This window comes from Myripristis murdjan, chromosome 11 (genome assembly GCF_902150065.1).
Source record: "Myripristis murdjan chromosome 11, fMyrMur1.1, whole genome shotgun sequence".
NCBI classification, from domain to species: domain Eukaryota; kingdom Metazoa; phylum Chordata; class Actinopteri; order Holocentriformes; family Holocentridae; genus Myripristis; species Myripristis murdjan.
The window spans coordinates 12,814,763-12,832,833 of NC_043990.1; the positions used below are offsets into that span (position 1 = coordinate 12,814,763).

Consider the following 18,071-nt stretch of genomic DNA (forward strand, 5'->3'; position numbering starts at 1 on the left):
TCTGTAAGGTAGAGTAGCTAATGTTACATTTTGGGCCGTCAAATAATACATTTTTAAAGTCCCATTAATCACAAGGTAATTTGTGGATTAATCACATATTGAAAATATATTAAATTAAGTGCTTTGCTTCTGTATTGTGTATTTTGGTAACAATCGCTGATCATCGAGGGGGTTTATATGAGGGATTCCTAATGTAATCTGATGTTTTTTTGGAATTCTGTGCTAAACAACATTGGTGGGCTGACAGTCCATGGAAATCCACTGAGCGACTGCATTTGTTAGTTTTGTTGTGTTGACAGATTTGCCCCGTACGCTCTACACAAGGTGTGGTTTGACTGCCACCACTGGAAGCTCCAACAGAAACACACTTGTCGTATTTTAAACTCGCTGTGGTCCAGAACGTCATTTCCCCGATGCAGTATGTCCACATGGCTTTATTTCTGTCCGGAGATCCATCGGGAGGCTTCTTGGGCGACGAGAACGTACCCCGACAGCGCGTTTTCCCACAAAGCCACGCCTCTCCATGTGTATCTGCATGTCTGTCAACCTCACTGCATTGTGTAACTCACAGGGGCCCTGTATGTATAACTCAAACAGCTTGTCTCATCTGCTTCCACTTTAGCAGGCTAATAATACTGCAGAACACGGGACAGGCGGCCCGGCACAGTGCAGTTAGAGCGGGGCCTGTCCACACACCGGCGACCAGAGGGAGTTCAAGGAAATGGACACACACAGAGTGATGCAAGACACACACACACACTTAGGTCCAGAGAACCACTTGTAGCCAGCCATACAAACACACATGTACAAACAAAGCCTTGATATGGGCCTGTGTGAGGCCCTTGCCTTTCCTTGTCACACTCAGTCCAGCAGTGAGAGAGATGTGGGACAGAGTGGCAGCAAGATAAAACAGACTTGCATGGACTACAGCTGCCTCCCACCTTGTCATATAACACCCGAGGCAAAAAGCAATGCACTTTAACAGCCTGTGCTCTCTAAACAGAGGACTTCTGATATTAGAGTGAGCAAGTGGTTCATTAAACAGTGGAGCACAGCGGAAAATTACATTCTATAAAAATGTGTTTATGGACCAAAACTAGTTCATATGTGGGAGCTTTCAGATCCATCAGTATCAGTCAAATGTGTTAAGTGTACAATTTCAAATCCCTGGAGGGAGCTAAGTGTGCAACAAACTGCAAACGGTAATGCCAGAGGAAGAGGCAACGCTAACTTGTTTTTTAAGCACTCCTTACCTTGGCCATTTGGGCCTGCACCCCGGTGGCTTTGAGAGACGACACGGCCTTCTGTGCTGCAGCTGGGCTGTCAAAATCCACAAAGCCATAGCCTGGAGAGAGAAAAGAGGAGAGGGAGCGAGAGGGGGAGAGAGAAAGCAGGGCATAAGTAAAGAAAAAATGAAGGCAGATGACTAACAAGGAGAATGACAGGCACTTGGTAATTGTAGCAGTAATAGGTTGGTAACACGACTACAGAGGCTGCCAGTTCTCATATCTGGTGAGCACTACATTGTTTGATAATTAGCGACACTGACGTTCATAGGGGGATGCTATGCATCTTAATTAGTAGCACGGATGAGCGATTTAGCAATAACAAACCCCGGCACCCAGCCCACCTCCACCTCCACCTCCAAACACACATACACTGCTGCACGTATGCATGGGCAAACACACACACAGGCACACACGCACATACGCACACACACATACACAGATATACATGTTCGTGCAAACGCGCGTACGTACAAACAGAAAAATGCCCATACAATACAATACAACGCACACACACCGACACAGCTGCAAATACAGGATGAAGATCATCACTGCTGTTGCACTCTGTTGAAAAGCAAATCTTATTTGTACTGAAGTTTAATCCCAACTCATATGCATTCATTTCAATAAGAAGAATAATTCATGTAATGTTAATTTATGAAAAGCACTGAAGTCAACTGAAATCGTGATGGAGAAACACACACACACACACACACACACACACACACACACACACACACACACATACACAAACACACAGATGTGTCAATTAATTCTTCAGAACATCATTTCAGTTTCCAGTCGTTCAGCCTTTTGATTTTTTGGAGTCTGTGAAGCAGACTGGCCCTCATCATGTTCCTCAACACCCGGCCTATTAACACACCCCCCATTTCACAGCCTCTATAATCCTCTCCCCGGTAACAAATCTCTCAAAGGTTGATGGCATACCAAAGCTGCCGCCACTTCTCTCTCTCTCTCTCTCTGACTCTCTAATTCCACCTCTCTCACAAATATGTGAACACTCTTTCCTCACCCCAACTCTCCCACACATATGGACACATTGTCCATCTCGCTCGCTCTCTCGCTCCCTCTCTTTCTCTCTCTCTTTTTCTCTCGCTCTCATATTTTTTTCCGACATTACTAGCCACCAGTCACTCTCTGGAAATCCATCAGTAGAGGAAAGCGGAGGGAATGAAATCTGTGGCTGTGATTTATGAGTTATTGTGATCCCGACGTTCCCCGGGATGTATCGGAGACGAGGGTCGCGTCGGTGTTAATTAAAATTTGGTGGCGGATTAAAAGCAGTCAATGGTGCCCTCTGATCCACTATTTCAGAAGGAAAGTGTAATTAGAAAAGGATAATGGACGGGGTATGGAGGGAGGGGTGGAGGGCGGCGGTGGCGGCGGGGTGGGCTCGTTGGTGTTGTTCCCCCGTCACGCGGTCATGTATTCACACACGTTAGTATGAACATAAACACACAAACATACCGCAAGGCATCTTGCTCCTTTTTTTTTTCCCCCCGTATGGCCTGTTTGTGGTTTTGCTCACATCGCACACACAGATGTGAACATGCACACAGCGGAGGTGTCACTCACTTCCTCACACGTACTGGGTGTGTGTCTATGTGCGGCGGTGGGGGGTGGGGTGGCGGGTCCTTTTCCTGTCGGATGGAGGTGAAGGAGTGTAAAGTAATATGAAAATCATAACCTGTGGCGGAGGAGAAATTGAGCGCAAGGTCTGATTAATGGCCAGCTGTTAGAATGGGGTGGCTGGGAGGAGGGGTGGGGGGTGTTTAATTGTGGAAATATGAAGAGCCAGGGTGAAATGCCTCGATTGAAATACAGGCCACTGACAGAGAGGCTCTAGTTTTTTTTTTTTTTTTTTTTACTCTTTGTTTTTAAGGAAGTTACAAGTAGATAGTATCTGCAACCATTTATTCACCTTTGTGAACCAATAAACCAAGTTATTGCACTCGATAAAGAAAATTACTCAAGTGTTTGGATTCACATAAACGTGGCTAATAAAGACGTTTTTTAAGCAAACTGAAAAGAGATGCTTTCCACCATTAGCCTCCTGTTTAAATCTATGAACACATTAACCACTTATTAACTGAACCACATATAATGTTACCTATGTACGCAGCGAGGTGTGCCTTGAGGGATTAAGGTTCATTTTCTTTCATAATCAGAATATTCCATGGGTGGATACTTAGGAACCCAAATTACGAATTTAATATTCACCCCACTACCACCTGGAGTGCACTTATCAAACTTTCAGCAGGATGAGGATTTTAGAGAACGCTGGCCTATATTCAGACCACTCTGAATGGAGGAAAAAGGAGAGAGAAAGAGAGTGGAGGGGGCTTACCTGGCATCCACTTAGCAAGCTACCTTCAATGATATATCCTGCTTGCATTTTCTCTGCATAATTATTATGTCTGATCTATGCGCAATGACTCTGTAATGTGGAAGGTTTGATTAGTTTCATGGTAAAACTGTTAAAGGACTGATTTTTTTGGAAAAATAACAAAAAATTGTACAGTCTTCTCTATTTCTGCCACTCTCAAGCAGAATGGCTGCACAGCTTGCAGAAAAGCCTGAGCCGGTGTATATTTTGTGTGCTTGTGTGTCCATGATCTTGTGTTTCTGTCCTTGTGAGTTGGACCTTTGAAGTGAGCACATTTTTGCAAAGTGCGTAATTTTGGCCGGCAGGGTTGGGATTTGGGTTTAGGATTAGTGCTAGATTTAGGGTTAGGTTTAGGTCAGAGTAAAGGTTAAGGTTAACTTAAATTTCGGGTGAGCACTTGGTTTCAGGTTTAAGATTAGAAGAGGGATTAGGTTAGGGTGGGATGAGGATTAAGTTTAGACATGCAGCGGGGAGGGATGAGGTTAGGTTTTGGGTTAGTGGTTGGGGAATGAACGTCAATGGACGGCAGACAGAAATACAAGTGTGTGTGCATGTGTGCGTGTGTGTGTGTGTGCATGCATACATCTTATACTTATCCCTGGTGAGTCACTGAGCCAAAGAGAAAGTCACTTAAGCTCCACAGGGCAGAGCTGGGTCAGGAAATAAAGTTACACTCATTTTAAGACTCTAACACACATGCACGCATGCATACACACACAAACACATGCACACAGCTGTTGCATGATTCTTATGCACGGAGGTGTTGTGCTGTGGCATTTTATGTGGGCTTTCACAATATTAACAGCTAAAGTAGGAAGCAGAGGGTAAGGTGTTGCTTTGAAGCCAAACAAACAGAAATTGAGAAGACTCTACTTTTGTTATTTTCCAATAAATCAATCCTTTAACAGTTTTACCATGTGACGAATCACCACTGCTCTGTGCCGTTTATAGAAGCAGCTCAACATGGCTGACAAGATGAGGGGCTGCTGATAAAGTTGGACATCCACACACTAATATGCATTCCACAGAGACACACAAACACACACACACAAACACACACAGATATACCCAGATATAGTCCGGTACTTCTACATTTAGACAGGTACACAGACATGCTCTGCCGGTCAGCCATATAGGCAACAAACTCACACAGACACACCCACACACACATCATCTTTCTGAGAGGAGTAAAAAAGAGAGACCAGGAGCTGCCATATCATATTTCCTGGTCTGGCTCTAACAGGAAGTCTGTCGAGATAAAAGGACCATCTTCAATCACTTACAGCAGGATGGTGCAACACCGCTACCGCTGCTGCCACTCCACTGTAACCCCAGCCAGTGTGTGTGTCTGTGCGCGTGCACACACACATGTATATATGTGTTTGTGAACCCTATGTGCGAGTGTAGGTTGCTCCTCACTGTAGTCCCCTTGCGAGGGTCTATGGAGCCAGATGCCACCTCGGGCTAAGCTCCACACAAAAGTCTTCAGTGGAGGGTGGAGATAAGAGACTCATTACAGCACATGTATCGACGTATCAATCATCCATGCATCATTCATGCATTCACCGTCAAATTATGCTAATCCTAATTACTTCTGGGGAAATTACCATTCTTTATCTGCTAATAGTCGGGATTGTTTGGGTTTTCCTACCCACTATATCCACCATTTCCCCCAATATTTCCATTTTTCACATTCTCATATTCAGCTCTAATGATCCCATTTTGCACTGCATACAATGGAATAATAATGCCCTAAGTATGAATAATGAATCAGCGACAAGTCACGCAGCATTACAATAGTGTATGGGGTAAACAGTGTAATTGTTTACATGCTTGTGACTCATCAAGGAGAGTTCTAAAGCTGCTGTTGCACACAGGCGATTAATCATTGTGGTTACACATATGTTAATGATTGGTACATTTGCATGTATGAAAGTAATTATGGTTAATGGAAGAGATAGATGGGCCACTCCATGGACAAATATGCATAACACTGCCTGTAATATGATTCTTATGATTCATGGTATAGCGGCAGTCCCCCATCACACATCGATTCTGCCTCTGTCCTTTTAACCTAGCTCTGCCTTAGCACTGCAGCAAACAATGCAGCAACCTCTTTCCGTTTTTTATTTTTATGATGTAATAAAAGAAAAAAGGAAAACATTTTGTGTGTGGATCAAAGCTCCAATTTGTATTTTCCACACATTTTTCCTCAGGAATAGTTTGTGTGGTTGTGTAATGCTCCAAGTTGGGCGGGCAGTGAAAAAGCTAAGCTTCTAGAGTAGCAACACATCATATGGCCTTGATATTCACTTGTGAAAAATAGAAGCACTGACACTCGCTGTTGTCTTTAATTTGACACGTGAAAATGAAACACCTCAACATGCCTACATTGCCACTGAAATATATGTTATATGAAACCATGATTTCAAGCAAAGAAGCTGAAAGCAGTTCTGCTTGCAGAGCCCAGTTTTGGTTAGAAATTTAACTATGACAATGCAAAACAAAACAAAAAACAACAGAAAAAAGTAAAGGGGCAAAGCAGTGGTGAAACAAGAATTAACAATCCTTGAATTGCGAAAGGGTGTTTCTTTATGTGTCCATAAAGCCTGATAAAGATTGTGGAAATAAATTGCCATCCTCTACTGATGCAACTTGACTTGGTATTTGCTAATAGCGAGCAGCAAAGGAGCTAGTTAGGTTTATTCCACCAAGAGCACAGGCGATATGAGTCACACTCAGGGTTGCAGTTGCTTTTATGAGTGACCCTGGTCCTTCAGCCACAGCCTCCACAACTTGTGGAATAATCCTCAATAACATATGATGGAGTCTGGAGGACACTGGTGGCATTACTGTTGGCGCTGCATGCTACTGTTTAATCAATCTCTGAACTCATAAAACCAAAGAGCTGTTTCACTCAGGCGGAGCAATTCTGTCTTTGAGAAATTGCTGTTCTGTTTACTTGACATGAACCAAGTCCTTTAGAAAACCAGGGGAAAAAAACAGCCATACAGACACACACACACACACACACACACACACACACACACACACACACACACACACAAAACATAGGCAGCTGAAATATTTTATTGCTAGATACATTTATAGATGTGTTGGTCCATTTGGGAGTTTGACCAGCCGTTTTGCCGACAGGGAGGGTGGGCGGTGGTTTTGGGTGGCTGTGGTGAGCTGTGCAAACACTCAGGCAGTGCATAGGGGTTTTAAATAGCGAGATGGCATCCACCATTAACTACGGCCAAGCCAAAACCGGCTTGGTTGCACTCCAAACCCAGAAGAGAAGAGAGCATCCTCGTTGGGGTTGCATTCCTCTGTCCCCTCCCGTTTATCCTGTACAACCAGTGGGCGACTGGTGATAAATTTTGTGGCTGGCGTCCACTAAACCAAGCAGCGGTGAGTGCGTGAATGTGTGTCTTTGTACTTGTGTGTGAGTTTGTTTGGCTGAGTGCGCATAAATGTCTGTGTGTTAGCTCCAATTTGTGTCTCTGTGTGTGTATTTATATGCGTATGCATGGGTAAACAGGGGAGGAGCGTAAATATATCGTTCGGTTGAAGGCTCACACCGACGAACATCTGCAAAGCATATTTTTTTTAATGTTGTGCATGAAAATGTTTGCTTTGGGCTAGAGACCCCTGACCACATCAGCGCCGTCAGAGCATTAACACCACAGAGAACTGACAAGTCATACAGCAGCACTTCCCTCTTACTACTGCAGCCACATCCACATCCGACATCCTATAAAAGAAACAACCATGATTTCATTTGTAAACAAAACAAGCTCCAAATCCACAGTGTTTTTGCACACATGGAGATACTGACACGTCGTGAAGACAGCATGAAATTAACTAATGCATGCACACAGGCGTGTACGCATACTGTATTCACTTAGAGCTTGCACAAAGCTGCCTGAAAGCCACAACACACAACCACACACACCTATGCATGCATGCACACACGCACGCCCATGCACACGCACTACAATTCCTACAACTACTTAAAATAAAGAACCCTCATTTACTTGTCCAGTGTCCCCATCCTGCCTGCCTTATGCTTGGAGACAATACCCATTTGTTGTAAAATAACTCTCATAGAGAGTTCTTTTATATTAGACACTGGCGGGGAGATAGCGGTACAGGCAATTAACTTATCAACCCTGCAACATGGATTTATAGCTAAGGCATTCGTCTCGGGCTGAAGCAGCCAGACTATTGGCTGTATTGTATTTCTTGTCATCTTCTCTCCCAGGTATAGGAGTGTCCTTGTCAGAGAGCTGCAGTCGGGATCTGCAGAGGGCACGGTGCCAGGGCTAAGGGCCAAGGAGGCCACTGGCAGCTCATTGTGCAGGAGACTAACTGGAGAGGCAGTAGGGGGAAAAAAAGAAAAAGAAAAAAAATCATCCAATTTCATATGCAAGTATTATAAATGACCTCTGTTTAATAGCCATGTACATACGGAATTGATCGATGTGGTTAGAAAACGAATGGGTAAAAACCTGAGGGATGACATGGCTCAACCATCTGTGTATGCAGCATAGATCCTTGCAGATTTTCTCCTTTTTCTTTAATAACTTAGAAAAAAAGAATAATAAATTCTCTACTGGACTTTGCCAGTTCTCACTGTAAAAAGTACCTGTAATAAGCACTTTGCTACTGCGGTAATGGTGAAGCAGGAGATTGAACGCGAGCATCTTTAGACGTCAAATTATGAAGTATTTTTATACTGTAGACGCGTTCATACTAAAGCATACTAATTTCACCCGGTCGTTCATTTTTTCCCCCCCCCACAACTTCTTACATCTTTCTTCACTGCTTTCTAAATTAATTCATACCCACTCACATTCATTAGTTATAGCACAGGACCATATGGCTCCTGCTACATGTTGAGCTCTAAAACCAGCATGGCTGTGTGTTTGTTAGAGAAGAAGCCCACTTATATTATAATCCTCACTGTGGAGCTGCAGCACAGCACATTAAATAAATGCTATCAAGACAACTGGGAATAGGGAGAAGTCTGGTTCCAAGAGACCCAGCTTCTAGCAGTACCATTAAGCTCTTTGGATACAGATTGTTAAATGTGCCGGTCCCCATTCTGGATGTCTAGCATCCGTCAAAGATATGAACAAGCCGCAGAATTTGAATGGAGCAGAACTTACATTTGAGAACATCTGAATTTCTGTTTCCTGCACCGAGACAACAGTCAAAATTCTGAAACTTTGATATTAAAAACTGAAACCTGACATTAGCTATAAAGGTATAAAAGTGTTGGTTAACGTTAAATGCCTAACAGTCACCGGCAAGCGTCTTTCCACAACTTGCTGCAAAACCTCTCACCTCAGAGAGTCAGCAACTCTCCAGAAGTTGATCATGGAATCTAGCCCAGTACCATGGCAGTGGTGCAAAAAAAAAAAAAAAAAAAAAAAATGGCTGTCACTCCTAACATCAAGGCATGTTGATTTGAATGAGAGAGCCTGTTCTGCTCCATTAAAGTTCTGTGGTACAAGCCTTCAAAAATAAACAATTATTCCAGTAGGTAAAGAATATCTTGTAGCTGGTGACGTTAGATGATTTTAACAAGCTCAATGTGCGCTGAAAGAAAAATTCTCCTCAACTCTTCAGGTCTGGTCTCACTTCAGATGTGCAACTGGCGTCACCGCTCAGCTCTCTGGCTTGGTGCAACATGGGAAGAGCACTTGAGAAAGGTTTGAGGCCTGAAGGGTGTTAATTACTTGTCAAGAGGTTGTTAAGATGAGACCCAGGGCGCAAAACCTGAGTGGCTGCACAGAACCCCCGCAACGATGTCTCACACAACACACAGGCACACATGCATGCAATTACACAGGTAAGCGCACACATACATGCACTTGAATGTGTACTTACATGCGCGCGCACACACACACACACACACACACGCACACAGGTTAGAATGTCAAACAACCTTTAATAGCAGCTCATTATGGTATCAGTCGCTGTGAATGTGCCACAAGCAGTTTAAGCACATTTTTCCGCAAAGAGCAGGTGCCGTCTTTTTTCACACATCTCTTTCACCTCACCTATACAGTATCTCAAAATAACTGCCCTCTCTTCACTCTAACTATACCTGGAGAGCAAGCTTTAGTATTCGAGCTGGGTGCCATCTTGTGCGCCACCGTGCTATGCCCATTTGAGCAGGAGTTTGTAATAAGCAATGTAATCACATCAGCTACCAAGGCCGAAAGCGCCACCGCCGAGATGAGAGGACAGGGTAAATATTTGAACAAAGCCGGATCAATGAAAATCAAGCGGCCACGGCGCAGAGAGGGGGAAAAAGGAATAAATCTCCAGGTAGAGACAAACATTAAAATCCTGACAAGGACAAAGTGTTCCATTGCTCTGAACAACTACGCAGCCCATTTTTTTCTGTCCTGCATCTGTTATTCATTCATGAGGAACGGCCTGGCCGCCCCCAGCTAGCCTTCCTCTTCATTGCAGTTTTGATTTATGCCTTCCTTAACTAATCAAGGGTATGATCATTAGTCAGGGGATGTGCAGGGGCCAGGGCCTTGGCAGGTCAGTGGAAGGCCGTATCTCCCATTGTGGTTCCCCTGCCATCTGTGGGTTAGGTCTGGGATAAGAGATGACTGGAGGTACGCCCCCTCACCTTCCACCGGTGCCCTCTGAGACATTTGTCAATGCACAAGACAAGCGAAGGGAGTTCTGGGACGTGTTGTGAAATGGATTAAGCCAATGTCCTGAGGACAAGGCCCGGGTGGTGACAGTGAGCTGCGTCTAGGCTTCCCCGAGGGCCCACTCGTGCACAAATTTATTACATCTGTTTTCTGTTTTTGGATCCAGAAGAAAGAGCGTCAACACGGACACCTCAGATATTAAGAAATTCTGCAAATTCCCAATAATAAAATGAATCTTGATGCGAAAACACTCTTGGGAAACCCGGGCTCATTCCGCTTGCATGACCGGATTGTGGTCCTTGGGGGCACTGATCCTACGGCTGTGGAATCTCACACACACTCTCTCTTCATCTCTCTCTCTCACACACACACACACACAAGCATTAAAAGTACACACACACAAAACACAATTATGACGACCACACTGGCTGCTGGAGTAGCACAGGAAGTGGAGGGGGTACAAAAGGTCAGAGCTGGAGGAATGTGGCACTGGTGGCCCTGCTTCTATTTACGACAAGCTTGGCCAATCAGACGCCTACTTGGTGAACGGCCAACTTGGAACGCCAAAGCTTACTGGCTTACTGGAATGGAGACTGCGGGGGCAGGGGACGGGTGGGGGGACGGGGGGGAGGAGTAAGGAGAGAACGGGGGATGGGGAGGGCTCTAACAAAGGCGGCGGGTGTTATCCAGGTTTTGCATGCTGAATCCGTCCCAATCAATGTGATTATCCCTCAGCGATTGCTAATTAGAGTCATTAATACGCAACGCAGGCAGGAAACAGCGCACACTTTCTCTCTTTCTCTCCTTCGGACGATCCCGCCTCTTACCGGAATGGCTTTGAGGGAACAGAGGCATTTGGAAAAGGTCCGACGTTGGCCACACTTCAGTCGAGATTCTCATCTGCACATAATTCACTTTCAAAGGGCAGAGGGGGCGGCAAAGAGAATCCTTAATTGCGCCGGCACCGTGTACAACATAGACAAATGTTTATATCTCGGCCCTCTAATGAGAAACCAATAACGGATGCAAAAAGCGCCGTCTCCCTTCTCTGCCCCCCCCTACCCGCCATCCCACCCTGCCCAACACACGCCTCTACCAAACACACAAATACACATGCACACAAAAATGAGAAACAGACCTTTTTGGAGAGAGTCACCTCATTCATCAATAGCCCTTATGCTTGGAGTCATGCAATACTCCACTCAGGCATTGATGTAGCAATAAATCTGTTTTTACAGAAAGTAACACTGCCTATATTTCCCCATTAGTCCTCCTCAGTGGTAAGGGCTAGGGATGCTTCGAATTGTAATGGTCAAGCTTTTCACAAGCTTTTAAATTAAACCGTGCAGGGGTCCATATGCAACTGGCTGGGCAAGACTGATGCAGTCTTGATAAAGCAAGAGGTTCAGCTGTGTGTGTGTGTGGCAAACAGTTTAGGAATGGAAAACAAAGCACAGTCTGTAACCTAAATTCTGTTTTAATAAATAACTGCTGATTTTTTTATTTATTTATTTATTTACATGTGTTTTACTCAAAATCATAAGTTGCCTTAAACCAGCTCTTACATCATTGCTTCAGTCGTCAAAATCACATGTTCGAATACTACAACTATGATTTAAATTTGTTTGGACACAATAGGAAGTTTGCATGTTTTACATCCAGTCACCCACATTACAGAGTAAAAGCAACAGTCATTCTTTCAAGATGCCTGTTTATGTAATGCCCTTGTGAGGTTTTAGCATCCTCATATAAAATGGATGGCAGGTTACAGGGCATAGAAATGAACAACAACAAACTGCCGAGCACAGAGCCATGGGAGACTATCTTCTCATCTCATCTATCTCCCACAATCCAGTGTGGTGGGCCGTGGCGGCAGAGCGCCAGTCGGGGCCGTTGAATCTCGGCGCAGCCTTATCTCCCAGCGGCGGAGGAGGAAGCGGAGGTCCTTTAAAGGGCTGAGGTCATTTCCTCTGCCTCTGGGCTCCAGCAGGAAAAATAAAATGTCTCCATTCGGTCAGCCCTGCTTTATTTCAAATGCCGGCGCTGCCTTTTAAGAGGCCCTTGTGGGCACGGATGGCAGATGAGTGGTTTTGGGTTCTCGCAATCTCTCCGTTTTTTTCTCTCCCCACTGCCACCCTCAATCCCCCCATCCCCTCTGTGATGCAAACCCCAAATCTCTGCTGTATTTCTACAGCAAATGTGAAAGTCCAGAGAAAGATATGTATACAAAGAGAGAGAGAGAGAGAGAGAGAGAGAGAGAGGGAGAGAGAGAGAGAGAGAGAGAGAGAGAGAAGTGGAGAGAAAGACAGAAGAGAAAGCAGCATGAGAGTGAGAGTGCCATAGTGAGAATGAGAGAGAGAGAGAGAGAGAGAGAGAGAGAGATGAAGAGCTGAATGCCTCCTCTTACCCACAGTGCTTGACAGCCCTAAAGCCCTTTCACAACTTCCTGTTCCCATTTCTCTCTGAACTGGGATACATCCAAAGCATGTGCGCGCCTGTGTGTGTGTGTGTGTGTGTGTGTGTGTTTACCAGCATTTGTAGTCTATGTGTGTCTCCATGTGTATACTTGTTAGTCTGCGCTTGTGTTTATGTGTGTGCCTGCAAGCCTGTATGTGTGTGTGTGTGTGTGTGTGTCAGACAGACAGAGAGAGAGAGAGAGAAAGAGAGAGAGAGAGTGAGTCAGCACTGGGAAGATAGAGCAGCTCATTGAAAGGCCTGCGTGGTGCGGTGGTGGAGGAGAGCAGCTGGAGCAGGCAGACAGGCAGGCACACATGCTGTGATGTTAGGAGGAGGATTGATATATCTGTTGCATGTCCACTACTGCTGCAAGAGCCCACAACACCTCGGGCAGATGGATGAGGAGTGTGTGTGGGGGTACGATTAGTCTTTATGCGTGTGTTTGTGTGGGATGAAGTGTATAAGAAGCCCTCAGTGTGCGCTTCTTGTGATGCTATACTTCAGAAAAGGACTTTGAGCCATACAGCTCTCGTATACTGAGTGTGAACCCATAGGTGTGCATCTGAAAGTGGGAGAACACGGCGCATGTGTAGGTGTTTGGGTGCCGCACCTTTGTTCATTTGTGTTTCCATGCATTTCTCTAACGCCTGACCTGCGAGCACGGAAAGCGCCGTGCACTATGTTTCTGCTCTTCCACAACTCCCACACTCACCTCTGTTCCAACTCACGTCATCCTCTCTCCAGCTTGCCACCATCTCTGTCTCTCTCTCTCTCGGCATCTCTCTCTTCAATCAATGCAATTTAACTTTAGAGTGCCTTAGTTGAAAAAAAAAAAAATTCTAGTACTTTACAGTAGTGCTGGATAATAATTAAATTTTTATCATTTATTGTCTTTGAGCAGAATTATTTCATGATAACATGGTGATTTTGGGATACCGTGATGCCCAATTCTGCCGCCTAAACTGGTGATAATGGGCGAATTTCTACTTAAAAACTCTGAAAAAAAAATAGGCATGAAACCTTTTGTGTAATATCATTTATAACTTTTAGTATTTTGTTTGGCATTACACCTAATGATACCATTTGTCTCAATAGGATGGATATAAATTTAATTATTGAATCTATTTTGCATATTATTATAAATACTGATGCTGAAAAAAAAATACCTCAAAACACCACATCACCCGGTCTTATCTTACAATATCAAAAACAGTTACACAGCGACTGTGCAACAAATCTAAGTAAGTAAATTAAGTGAATTTGAAAATGGATTTTTAAAATATCCGAATTAAACAAAGAGCCACTGAATGACTGAAATTGAGGAGGAAGAAAATAAATGAAAATGCAATAAAAGTAAAGTGGAACAGTTAGTCAGTAGGTACTAGACACGGTTGACTTTGTTTTCCTCTCTCTATCTCTCTTTTTTCTCTCACTCTCTCTCTCTCTCAGAGCTGACTGCTTCTGACCTCTTCTCCATCTTATTTTCCTCACGTTGTTTTTGCAGCGCGCTCACTGAGCTGAACTAAACGCAAATAACACACGGGGGAGAAGAGGCGGCGAGAGAAGGAGAGGAGACGAAGAAGAGGGATGCTGATTGTGTGATGGTGCCGCCGTGATGATAAGTCGCCGCTCTGACATTTAAACAAGTGTCAGGGTTGGAGGGAGGGGTCAGACGACTAGAAACAATGCACAACTAGATCAGAGTGATGAGCCGATTCGGCTTTGTCGCCGCGAGCGAGTGGAAACGAACGCTGACCCCGCAGCCTGCGATACACCCGCCCGCCTCGTCCACGCTTTGAGAAAACACACGCTCACTTTCCACAAGATATTGAGACGGGAGGAGATGTCCAGCTGAAGTAGATAAAATAATGCTTCCGTGCTGTGGTGTTAAGAATGTGATTGTGGCAGATGTTTCTGCTATTATATTGGTTTCGCAAGGCAATGCTGTGGTCACAGAAATGTGACACTTCATGCACATTTCAACATGAGTATTAATCCCCCCCAAAAAAGGCCCACTGCTCTGAGAAAACACACACTGGAGTTTTTGGAGTTCAGTGACTCCTGGTGTTATACTGAGTTTTGCATTCCTGCTGAGAAATGCATCCACACCTGTTTTTAAGATATGACTTTTTTTTTTTTTTTTTTTTTTTTACGTTAGATGTGGTAACTGCTACCACACCATTTTGTTTACAAATTTATACCTCTGTTCAAGATTTCAGCTCTCTACAGCAGGGCTCTAATGATACATTCGTTGGAAAACAAGAACGCACATTTGTTTTGCATTAAGCCTGAGACATAAAACAGCAATGTTTTTCAATCATATTTTTTTCTGAATTTAAATTTTGCTCAAAATATTGTGAGCATAATCGAGTGAGTTGTGAGTGAATCGTTACACCCCTACCATGGATCAGTAAGTAGTGGGTGTATATCGCTCTGTGAAATGTGATTTAAGCTTTAAGTATTAATACACTGATATTCGCTAAAGTTTTCCATTGTAAGCATGTAGTTCCTAACTTGCTATCTGGCCTGGTTGAAGCGGAGCACACGGAAAGTATGAACCGGAACACGAAAGCTGACAGAGCCAATGGAAGGAGGCGGAGGTCTGTCCAACCATATGAGGTCAGTCTTCCCAGACGAGGATGAAAGAAATGAAGCGCTGTCACACATCGGGCCAACATCCGCTTCAAACACAAACAAATGCAACTCAGTGAATCTCTACTCTTTTTTTTTTTTTTTAATTCCAACACCAAAGAAATCTTCGCCCCTCACACATTTTCTTCCTCTTTGTATAGATCTCCCCTCGCTCTGCCTGCCTCTCTCTCTCTCGCTGGGCATAAGGCAGGGCCATCCTTTCCACTCATAAAATATGGCCGCTTATATTTGGTTCTTGGCATCTCGGCGGTGCTGCATTCCAGGAGGGTGAGGTATGGGAAATATGGTCTCCCACACAACAGAAGGCTAAGCTGAGCTGATTTTTTGTGCTGGCCCTCCAGAGCATAACTCAGGCCAGGCCAGCAGCTGGACACACAGAGGGGTAACCGGTCATCCAGCCCAGTCTATTTCATCCACAGCAGGTACTGAGAGCTATATAGCACCTCTGCTTTATCTCACTCCTACCGTCTCCGTCTACCTCCCCTCTGCTTATCCTTTCTCTATTTCACGTTCCAATCCACCTCCACCTACTCTTTGTTTCTTCTCTTTAATCCCCCCTCTGCTGTGTCCGGTGACCTATGGGTCCATCCCTCCTGCGAACATGCACCCCGTCTTGTCCATGATAGCCCACAGGAGCCACAAACAAAAGGATGGTCAAGATAATCAGCCCGTTTTTCTATCCTCTAAAAAGGCAGAGTTTCTTTTCCTCAACATTTGACCCACAGCGTGCCTGGCAGGATCAGCTCAGGTGTGGTGTAGGGTTAAGAAGGTAGCCTCACCTTGAAAGGCCACACTTCAGAGCCCAGGAAACCACGGAAAGCAATTAAAAGTATTGATGGAACTTCAATAGCTCTTAAACAGTGCTGCCAGACACCTCAGGGCAAGTAGCAGACTAATCTTTTTTTTTTTTTTTTCTCCCATCTCTCTCACTATCTTCTTCCCCTCCCTCCGTCTCCTCGCTCAGACTCAAGCTGGTCTTGACCATTAGCAGCTGATTGCACAAAAGAGAAAGGCTTGTGAAATGTATTTACAGCGAGGCTGGCAGCTGAAGCGAGGCTACAGCCAAGCCCGAAGAAGGTGAGAGTCACAATACTAGTAATTAATGTTTATCTAATCCTGACTAGCTTGTTAGCCTTCTAATTGGTCCGGTGCGTGAGTATGTGCATGCATGTAAATGTGCGCATAAGTGTGTGTGCTCGACAAATAATTTGAAAATTAGCCACTAATGTGTTCACTGCTTGTGCTCAGCGTTTACCATGCAGACGCTAATGGACCCTTAACAGATATGCTTTCCAAAAGATTGTCATCCAGATGACAAAAGAGGAAATCAAAGAGGAGACAGGGAGGGGCTGGGAGAGAGGTTGGCTGCCTGCTTATCCTCTGAAGCAGGGCAGCGCCATCCAAGAGCAGGTTGTTTACCCCAGGCCTTCCTGCAGCACTAAGCTGGCTACTTGCTGCATCACTGATTTATGGTGCGAAGCTTCCTCAGCTGAAGTCTAAATTTATGACAGGGCTTGGGTTGCGCTTCCTGTGACAAGACACAGCCCCAAGAATGATCGTCAGCCCGGTAAAACGGGTATACAAGACAGGCATGCGAGTGACGTACCTTTGCACTGGTTGGTGTTCTTATCCAGAATGGCCTTGGTTGACACTATTTTTCCATACCTGCAAAGGAAGAGAAATGAAAGTAGGCATTTTAGTGTTTGTGACTCAGAATGACCTCTAGGACCTCTGACTGGCGGGGCAGCCTGCTCAGACTGCTGTCCCACGTTTAAAGTACATGTCTTATTTTCCATATTTTGTGCTATTTAGTTGCAACCAGCAATTTGCAAAGTAGCACAAATGTCAAAAGCCATTGGAAAGAGAAATCGTTTGAGGTTAATAACATTATGTGTATGGCTGGCTTAAAATGAATGTGCAGCCCTCTGACATTTGAGGGAGTCACTGAACATTTTCAAAAGGTCTAAAGGCACACAAGCAGAGTGAACAGCCTTTAACAGGAGTGATGTTGCAGTATCAGTGTAACTATCAACATTAAATCTGCAGTCACTTAAAGTGATTAATTGCCTCTCTGATCCACATTTACATCATAAACAAAAACATGCTGTTTTGCCACTGAAATAAATTAATGATGAAAATGTATTTTGTAGTGTGATAATCTGGTAAATAACAGTTCCAAACAGTAACAATATTTGTGATGACCCCAACATTTTTTGACAATTAATTTACAGTTGAAAGACTGGAAACATTATGAATGCTGGCTTCCAATTCACAACCTCGATTAATCAAACAACTTCACTTTTGTGCTCAAGTGAAATAACCCAAAAACAAGCATGTAATTTGCGATAAGCTGTGAACTATTTGGCGCTTCAAAACCAAATACAAGAGCTTAATTTGTCCGGCCTAACGTTAGAACAGAGGAGCCTGCAAGGGAGTCCGCTGCTCTACAAAGTGCACTAAAGAACCAGCCTGGTTGCCAGAGAAATTTATAGGTGGTGCAGAATAACAGACCAACAGACCAACAGACAGACAGACCGATCCACAGAGTGACTTATTCCAGCCGCTGGACCCAGTTCAAACTGT

The 18,071-nt window shown here is 44.4% G+C and overlaps 1 protein-coding gene across 6 annotated transcripts in view; it reads right to left on the bottom strand.

The window, feature by feature from the left end:
- The window catches only part of rbms3 (RNA binding motif, single stranded interacting protein), a 300,019-nt gene that overhangs the window by 131,986 nt on the left and 149,962 nt on the right, over positions 1 to 18,071 (bottom strand). For all 6 annotated transcript variants that reach the window (XM_030063193.1, XM_030063194.1, XM_030063192.1 and 3 more), the window contains 2 exons: positions 17,095 to 17,153; positions 1,254 to 1,345 (listed from right to left, as the gene is read on the bottom strand). In XM_030063193.1, the coding sequence (XP_029919053.1) occupies positions 1,254 to 1,345; positions 17,095 to 17,153 (151 nt within the window). The remainder of the gene's footprint in view (positions 1 to 1,253; positions 1,346 to 17,094; positions 17,154 to 18,071) is intronic.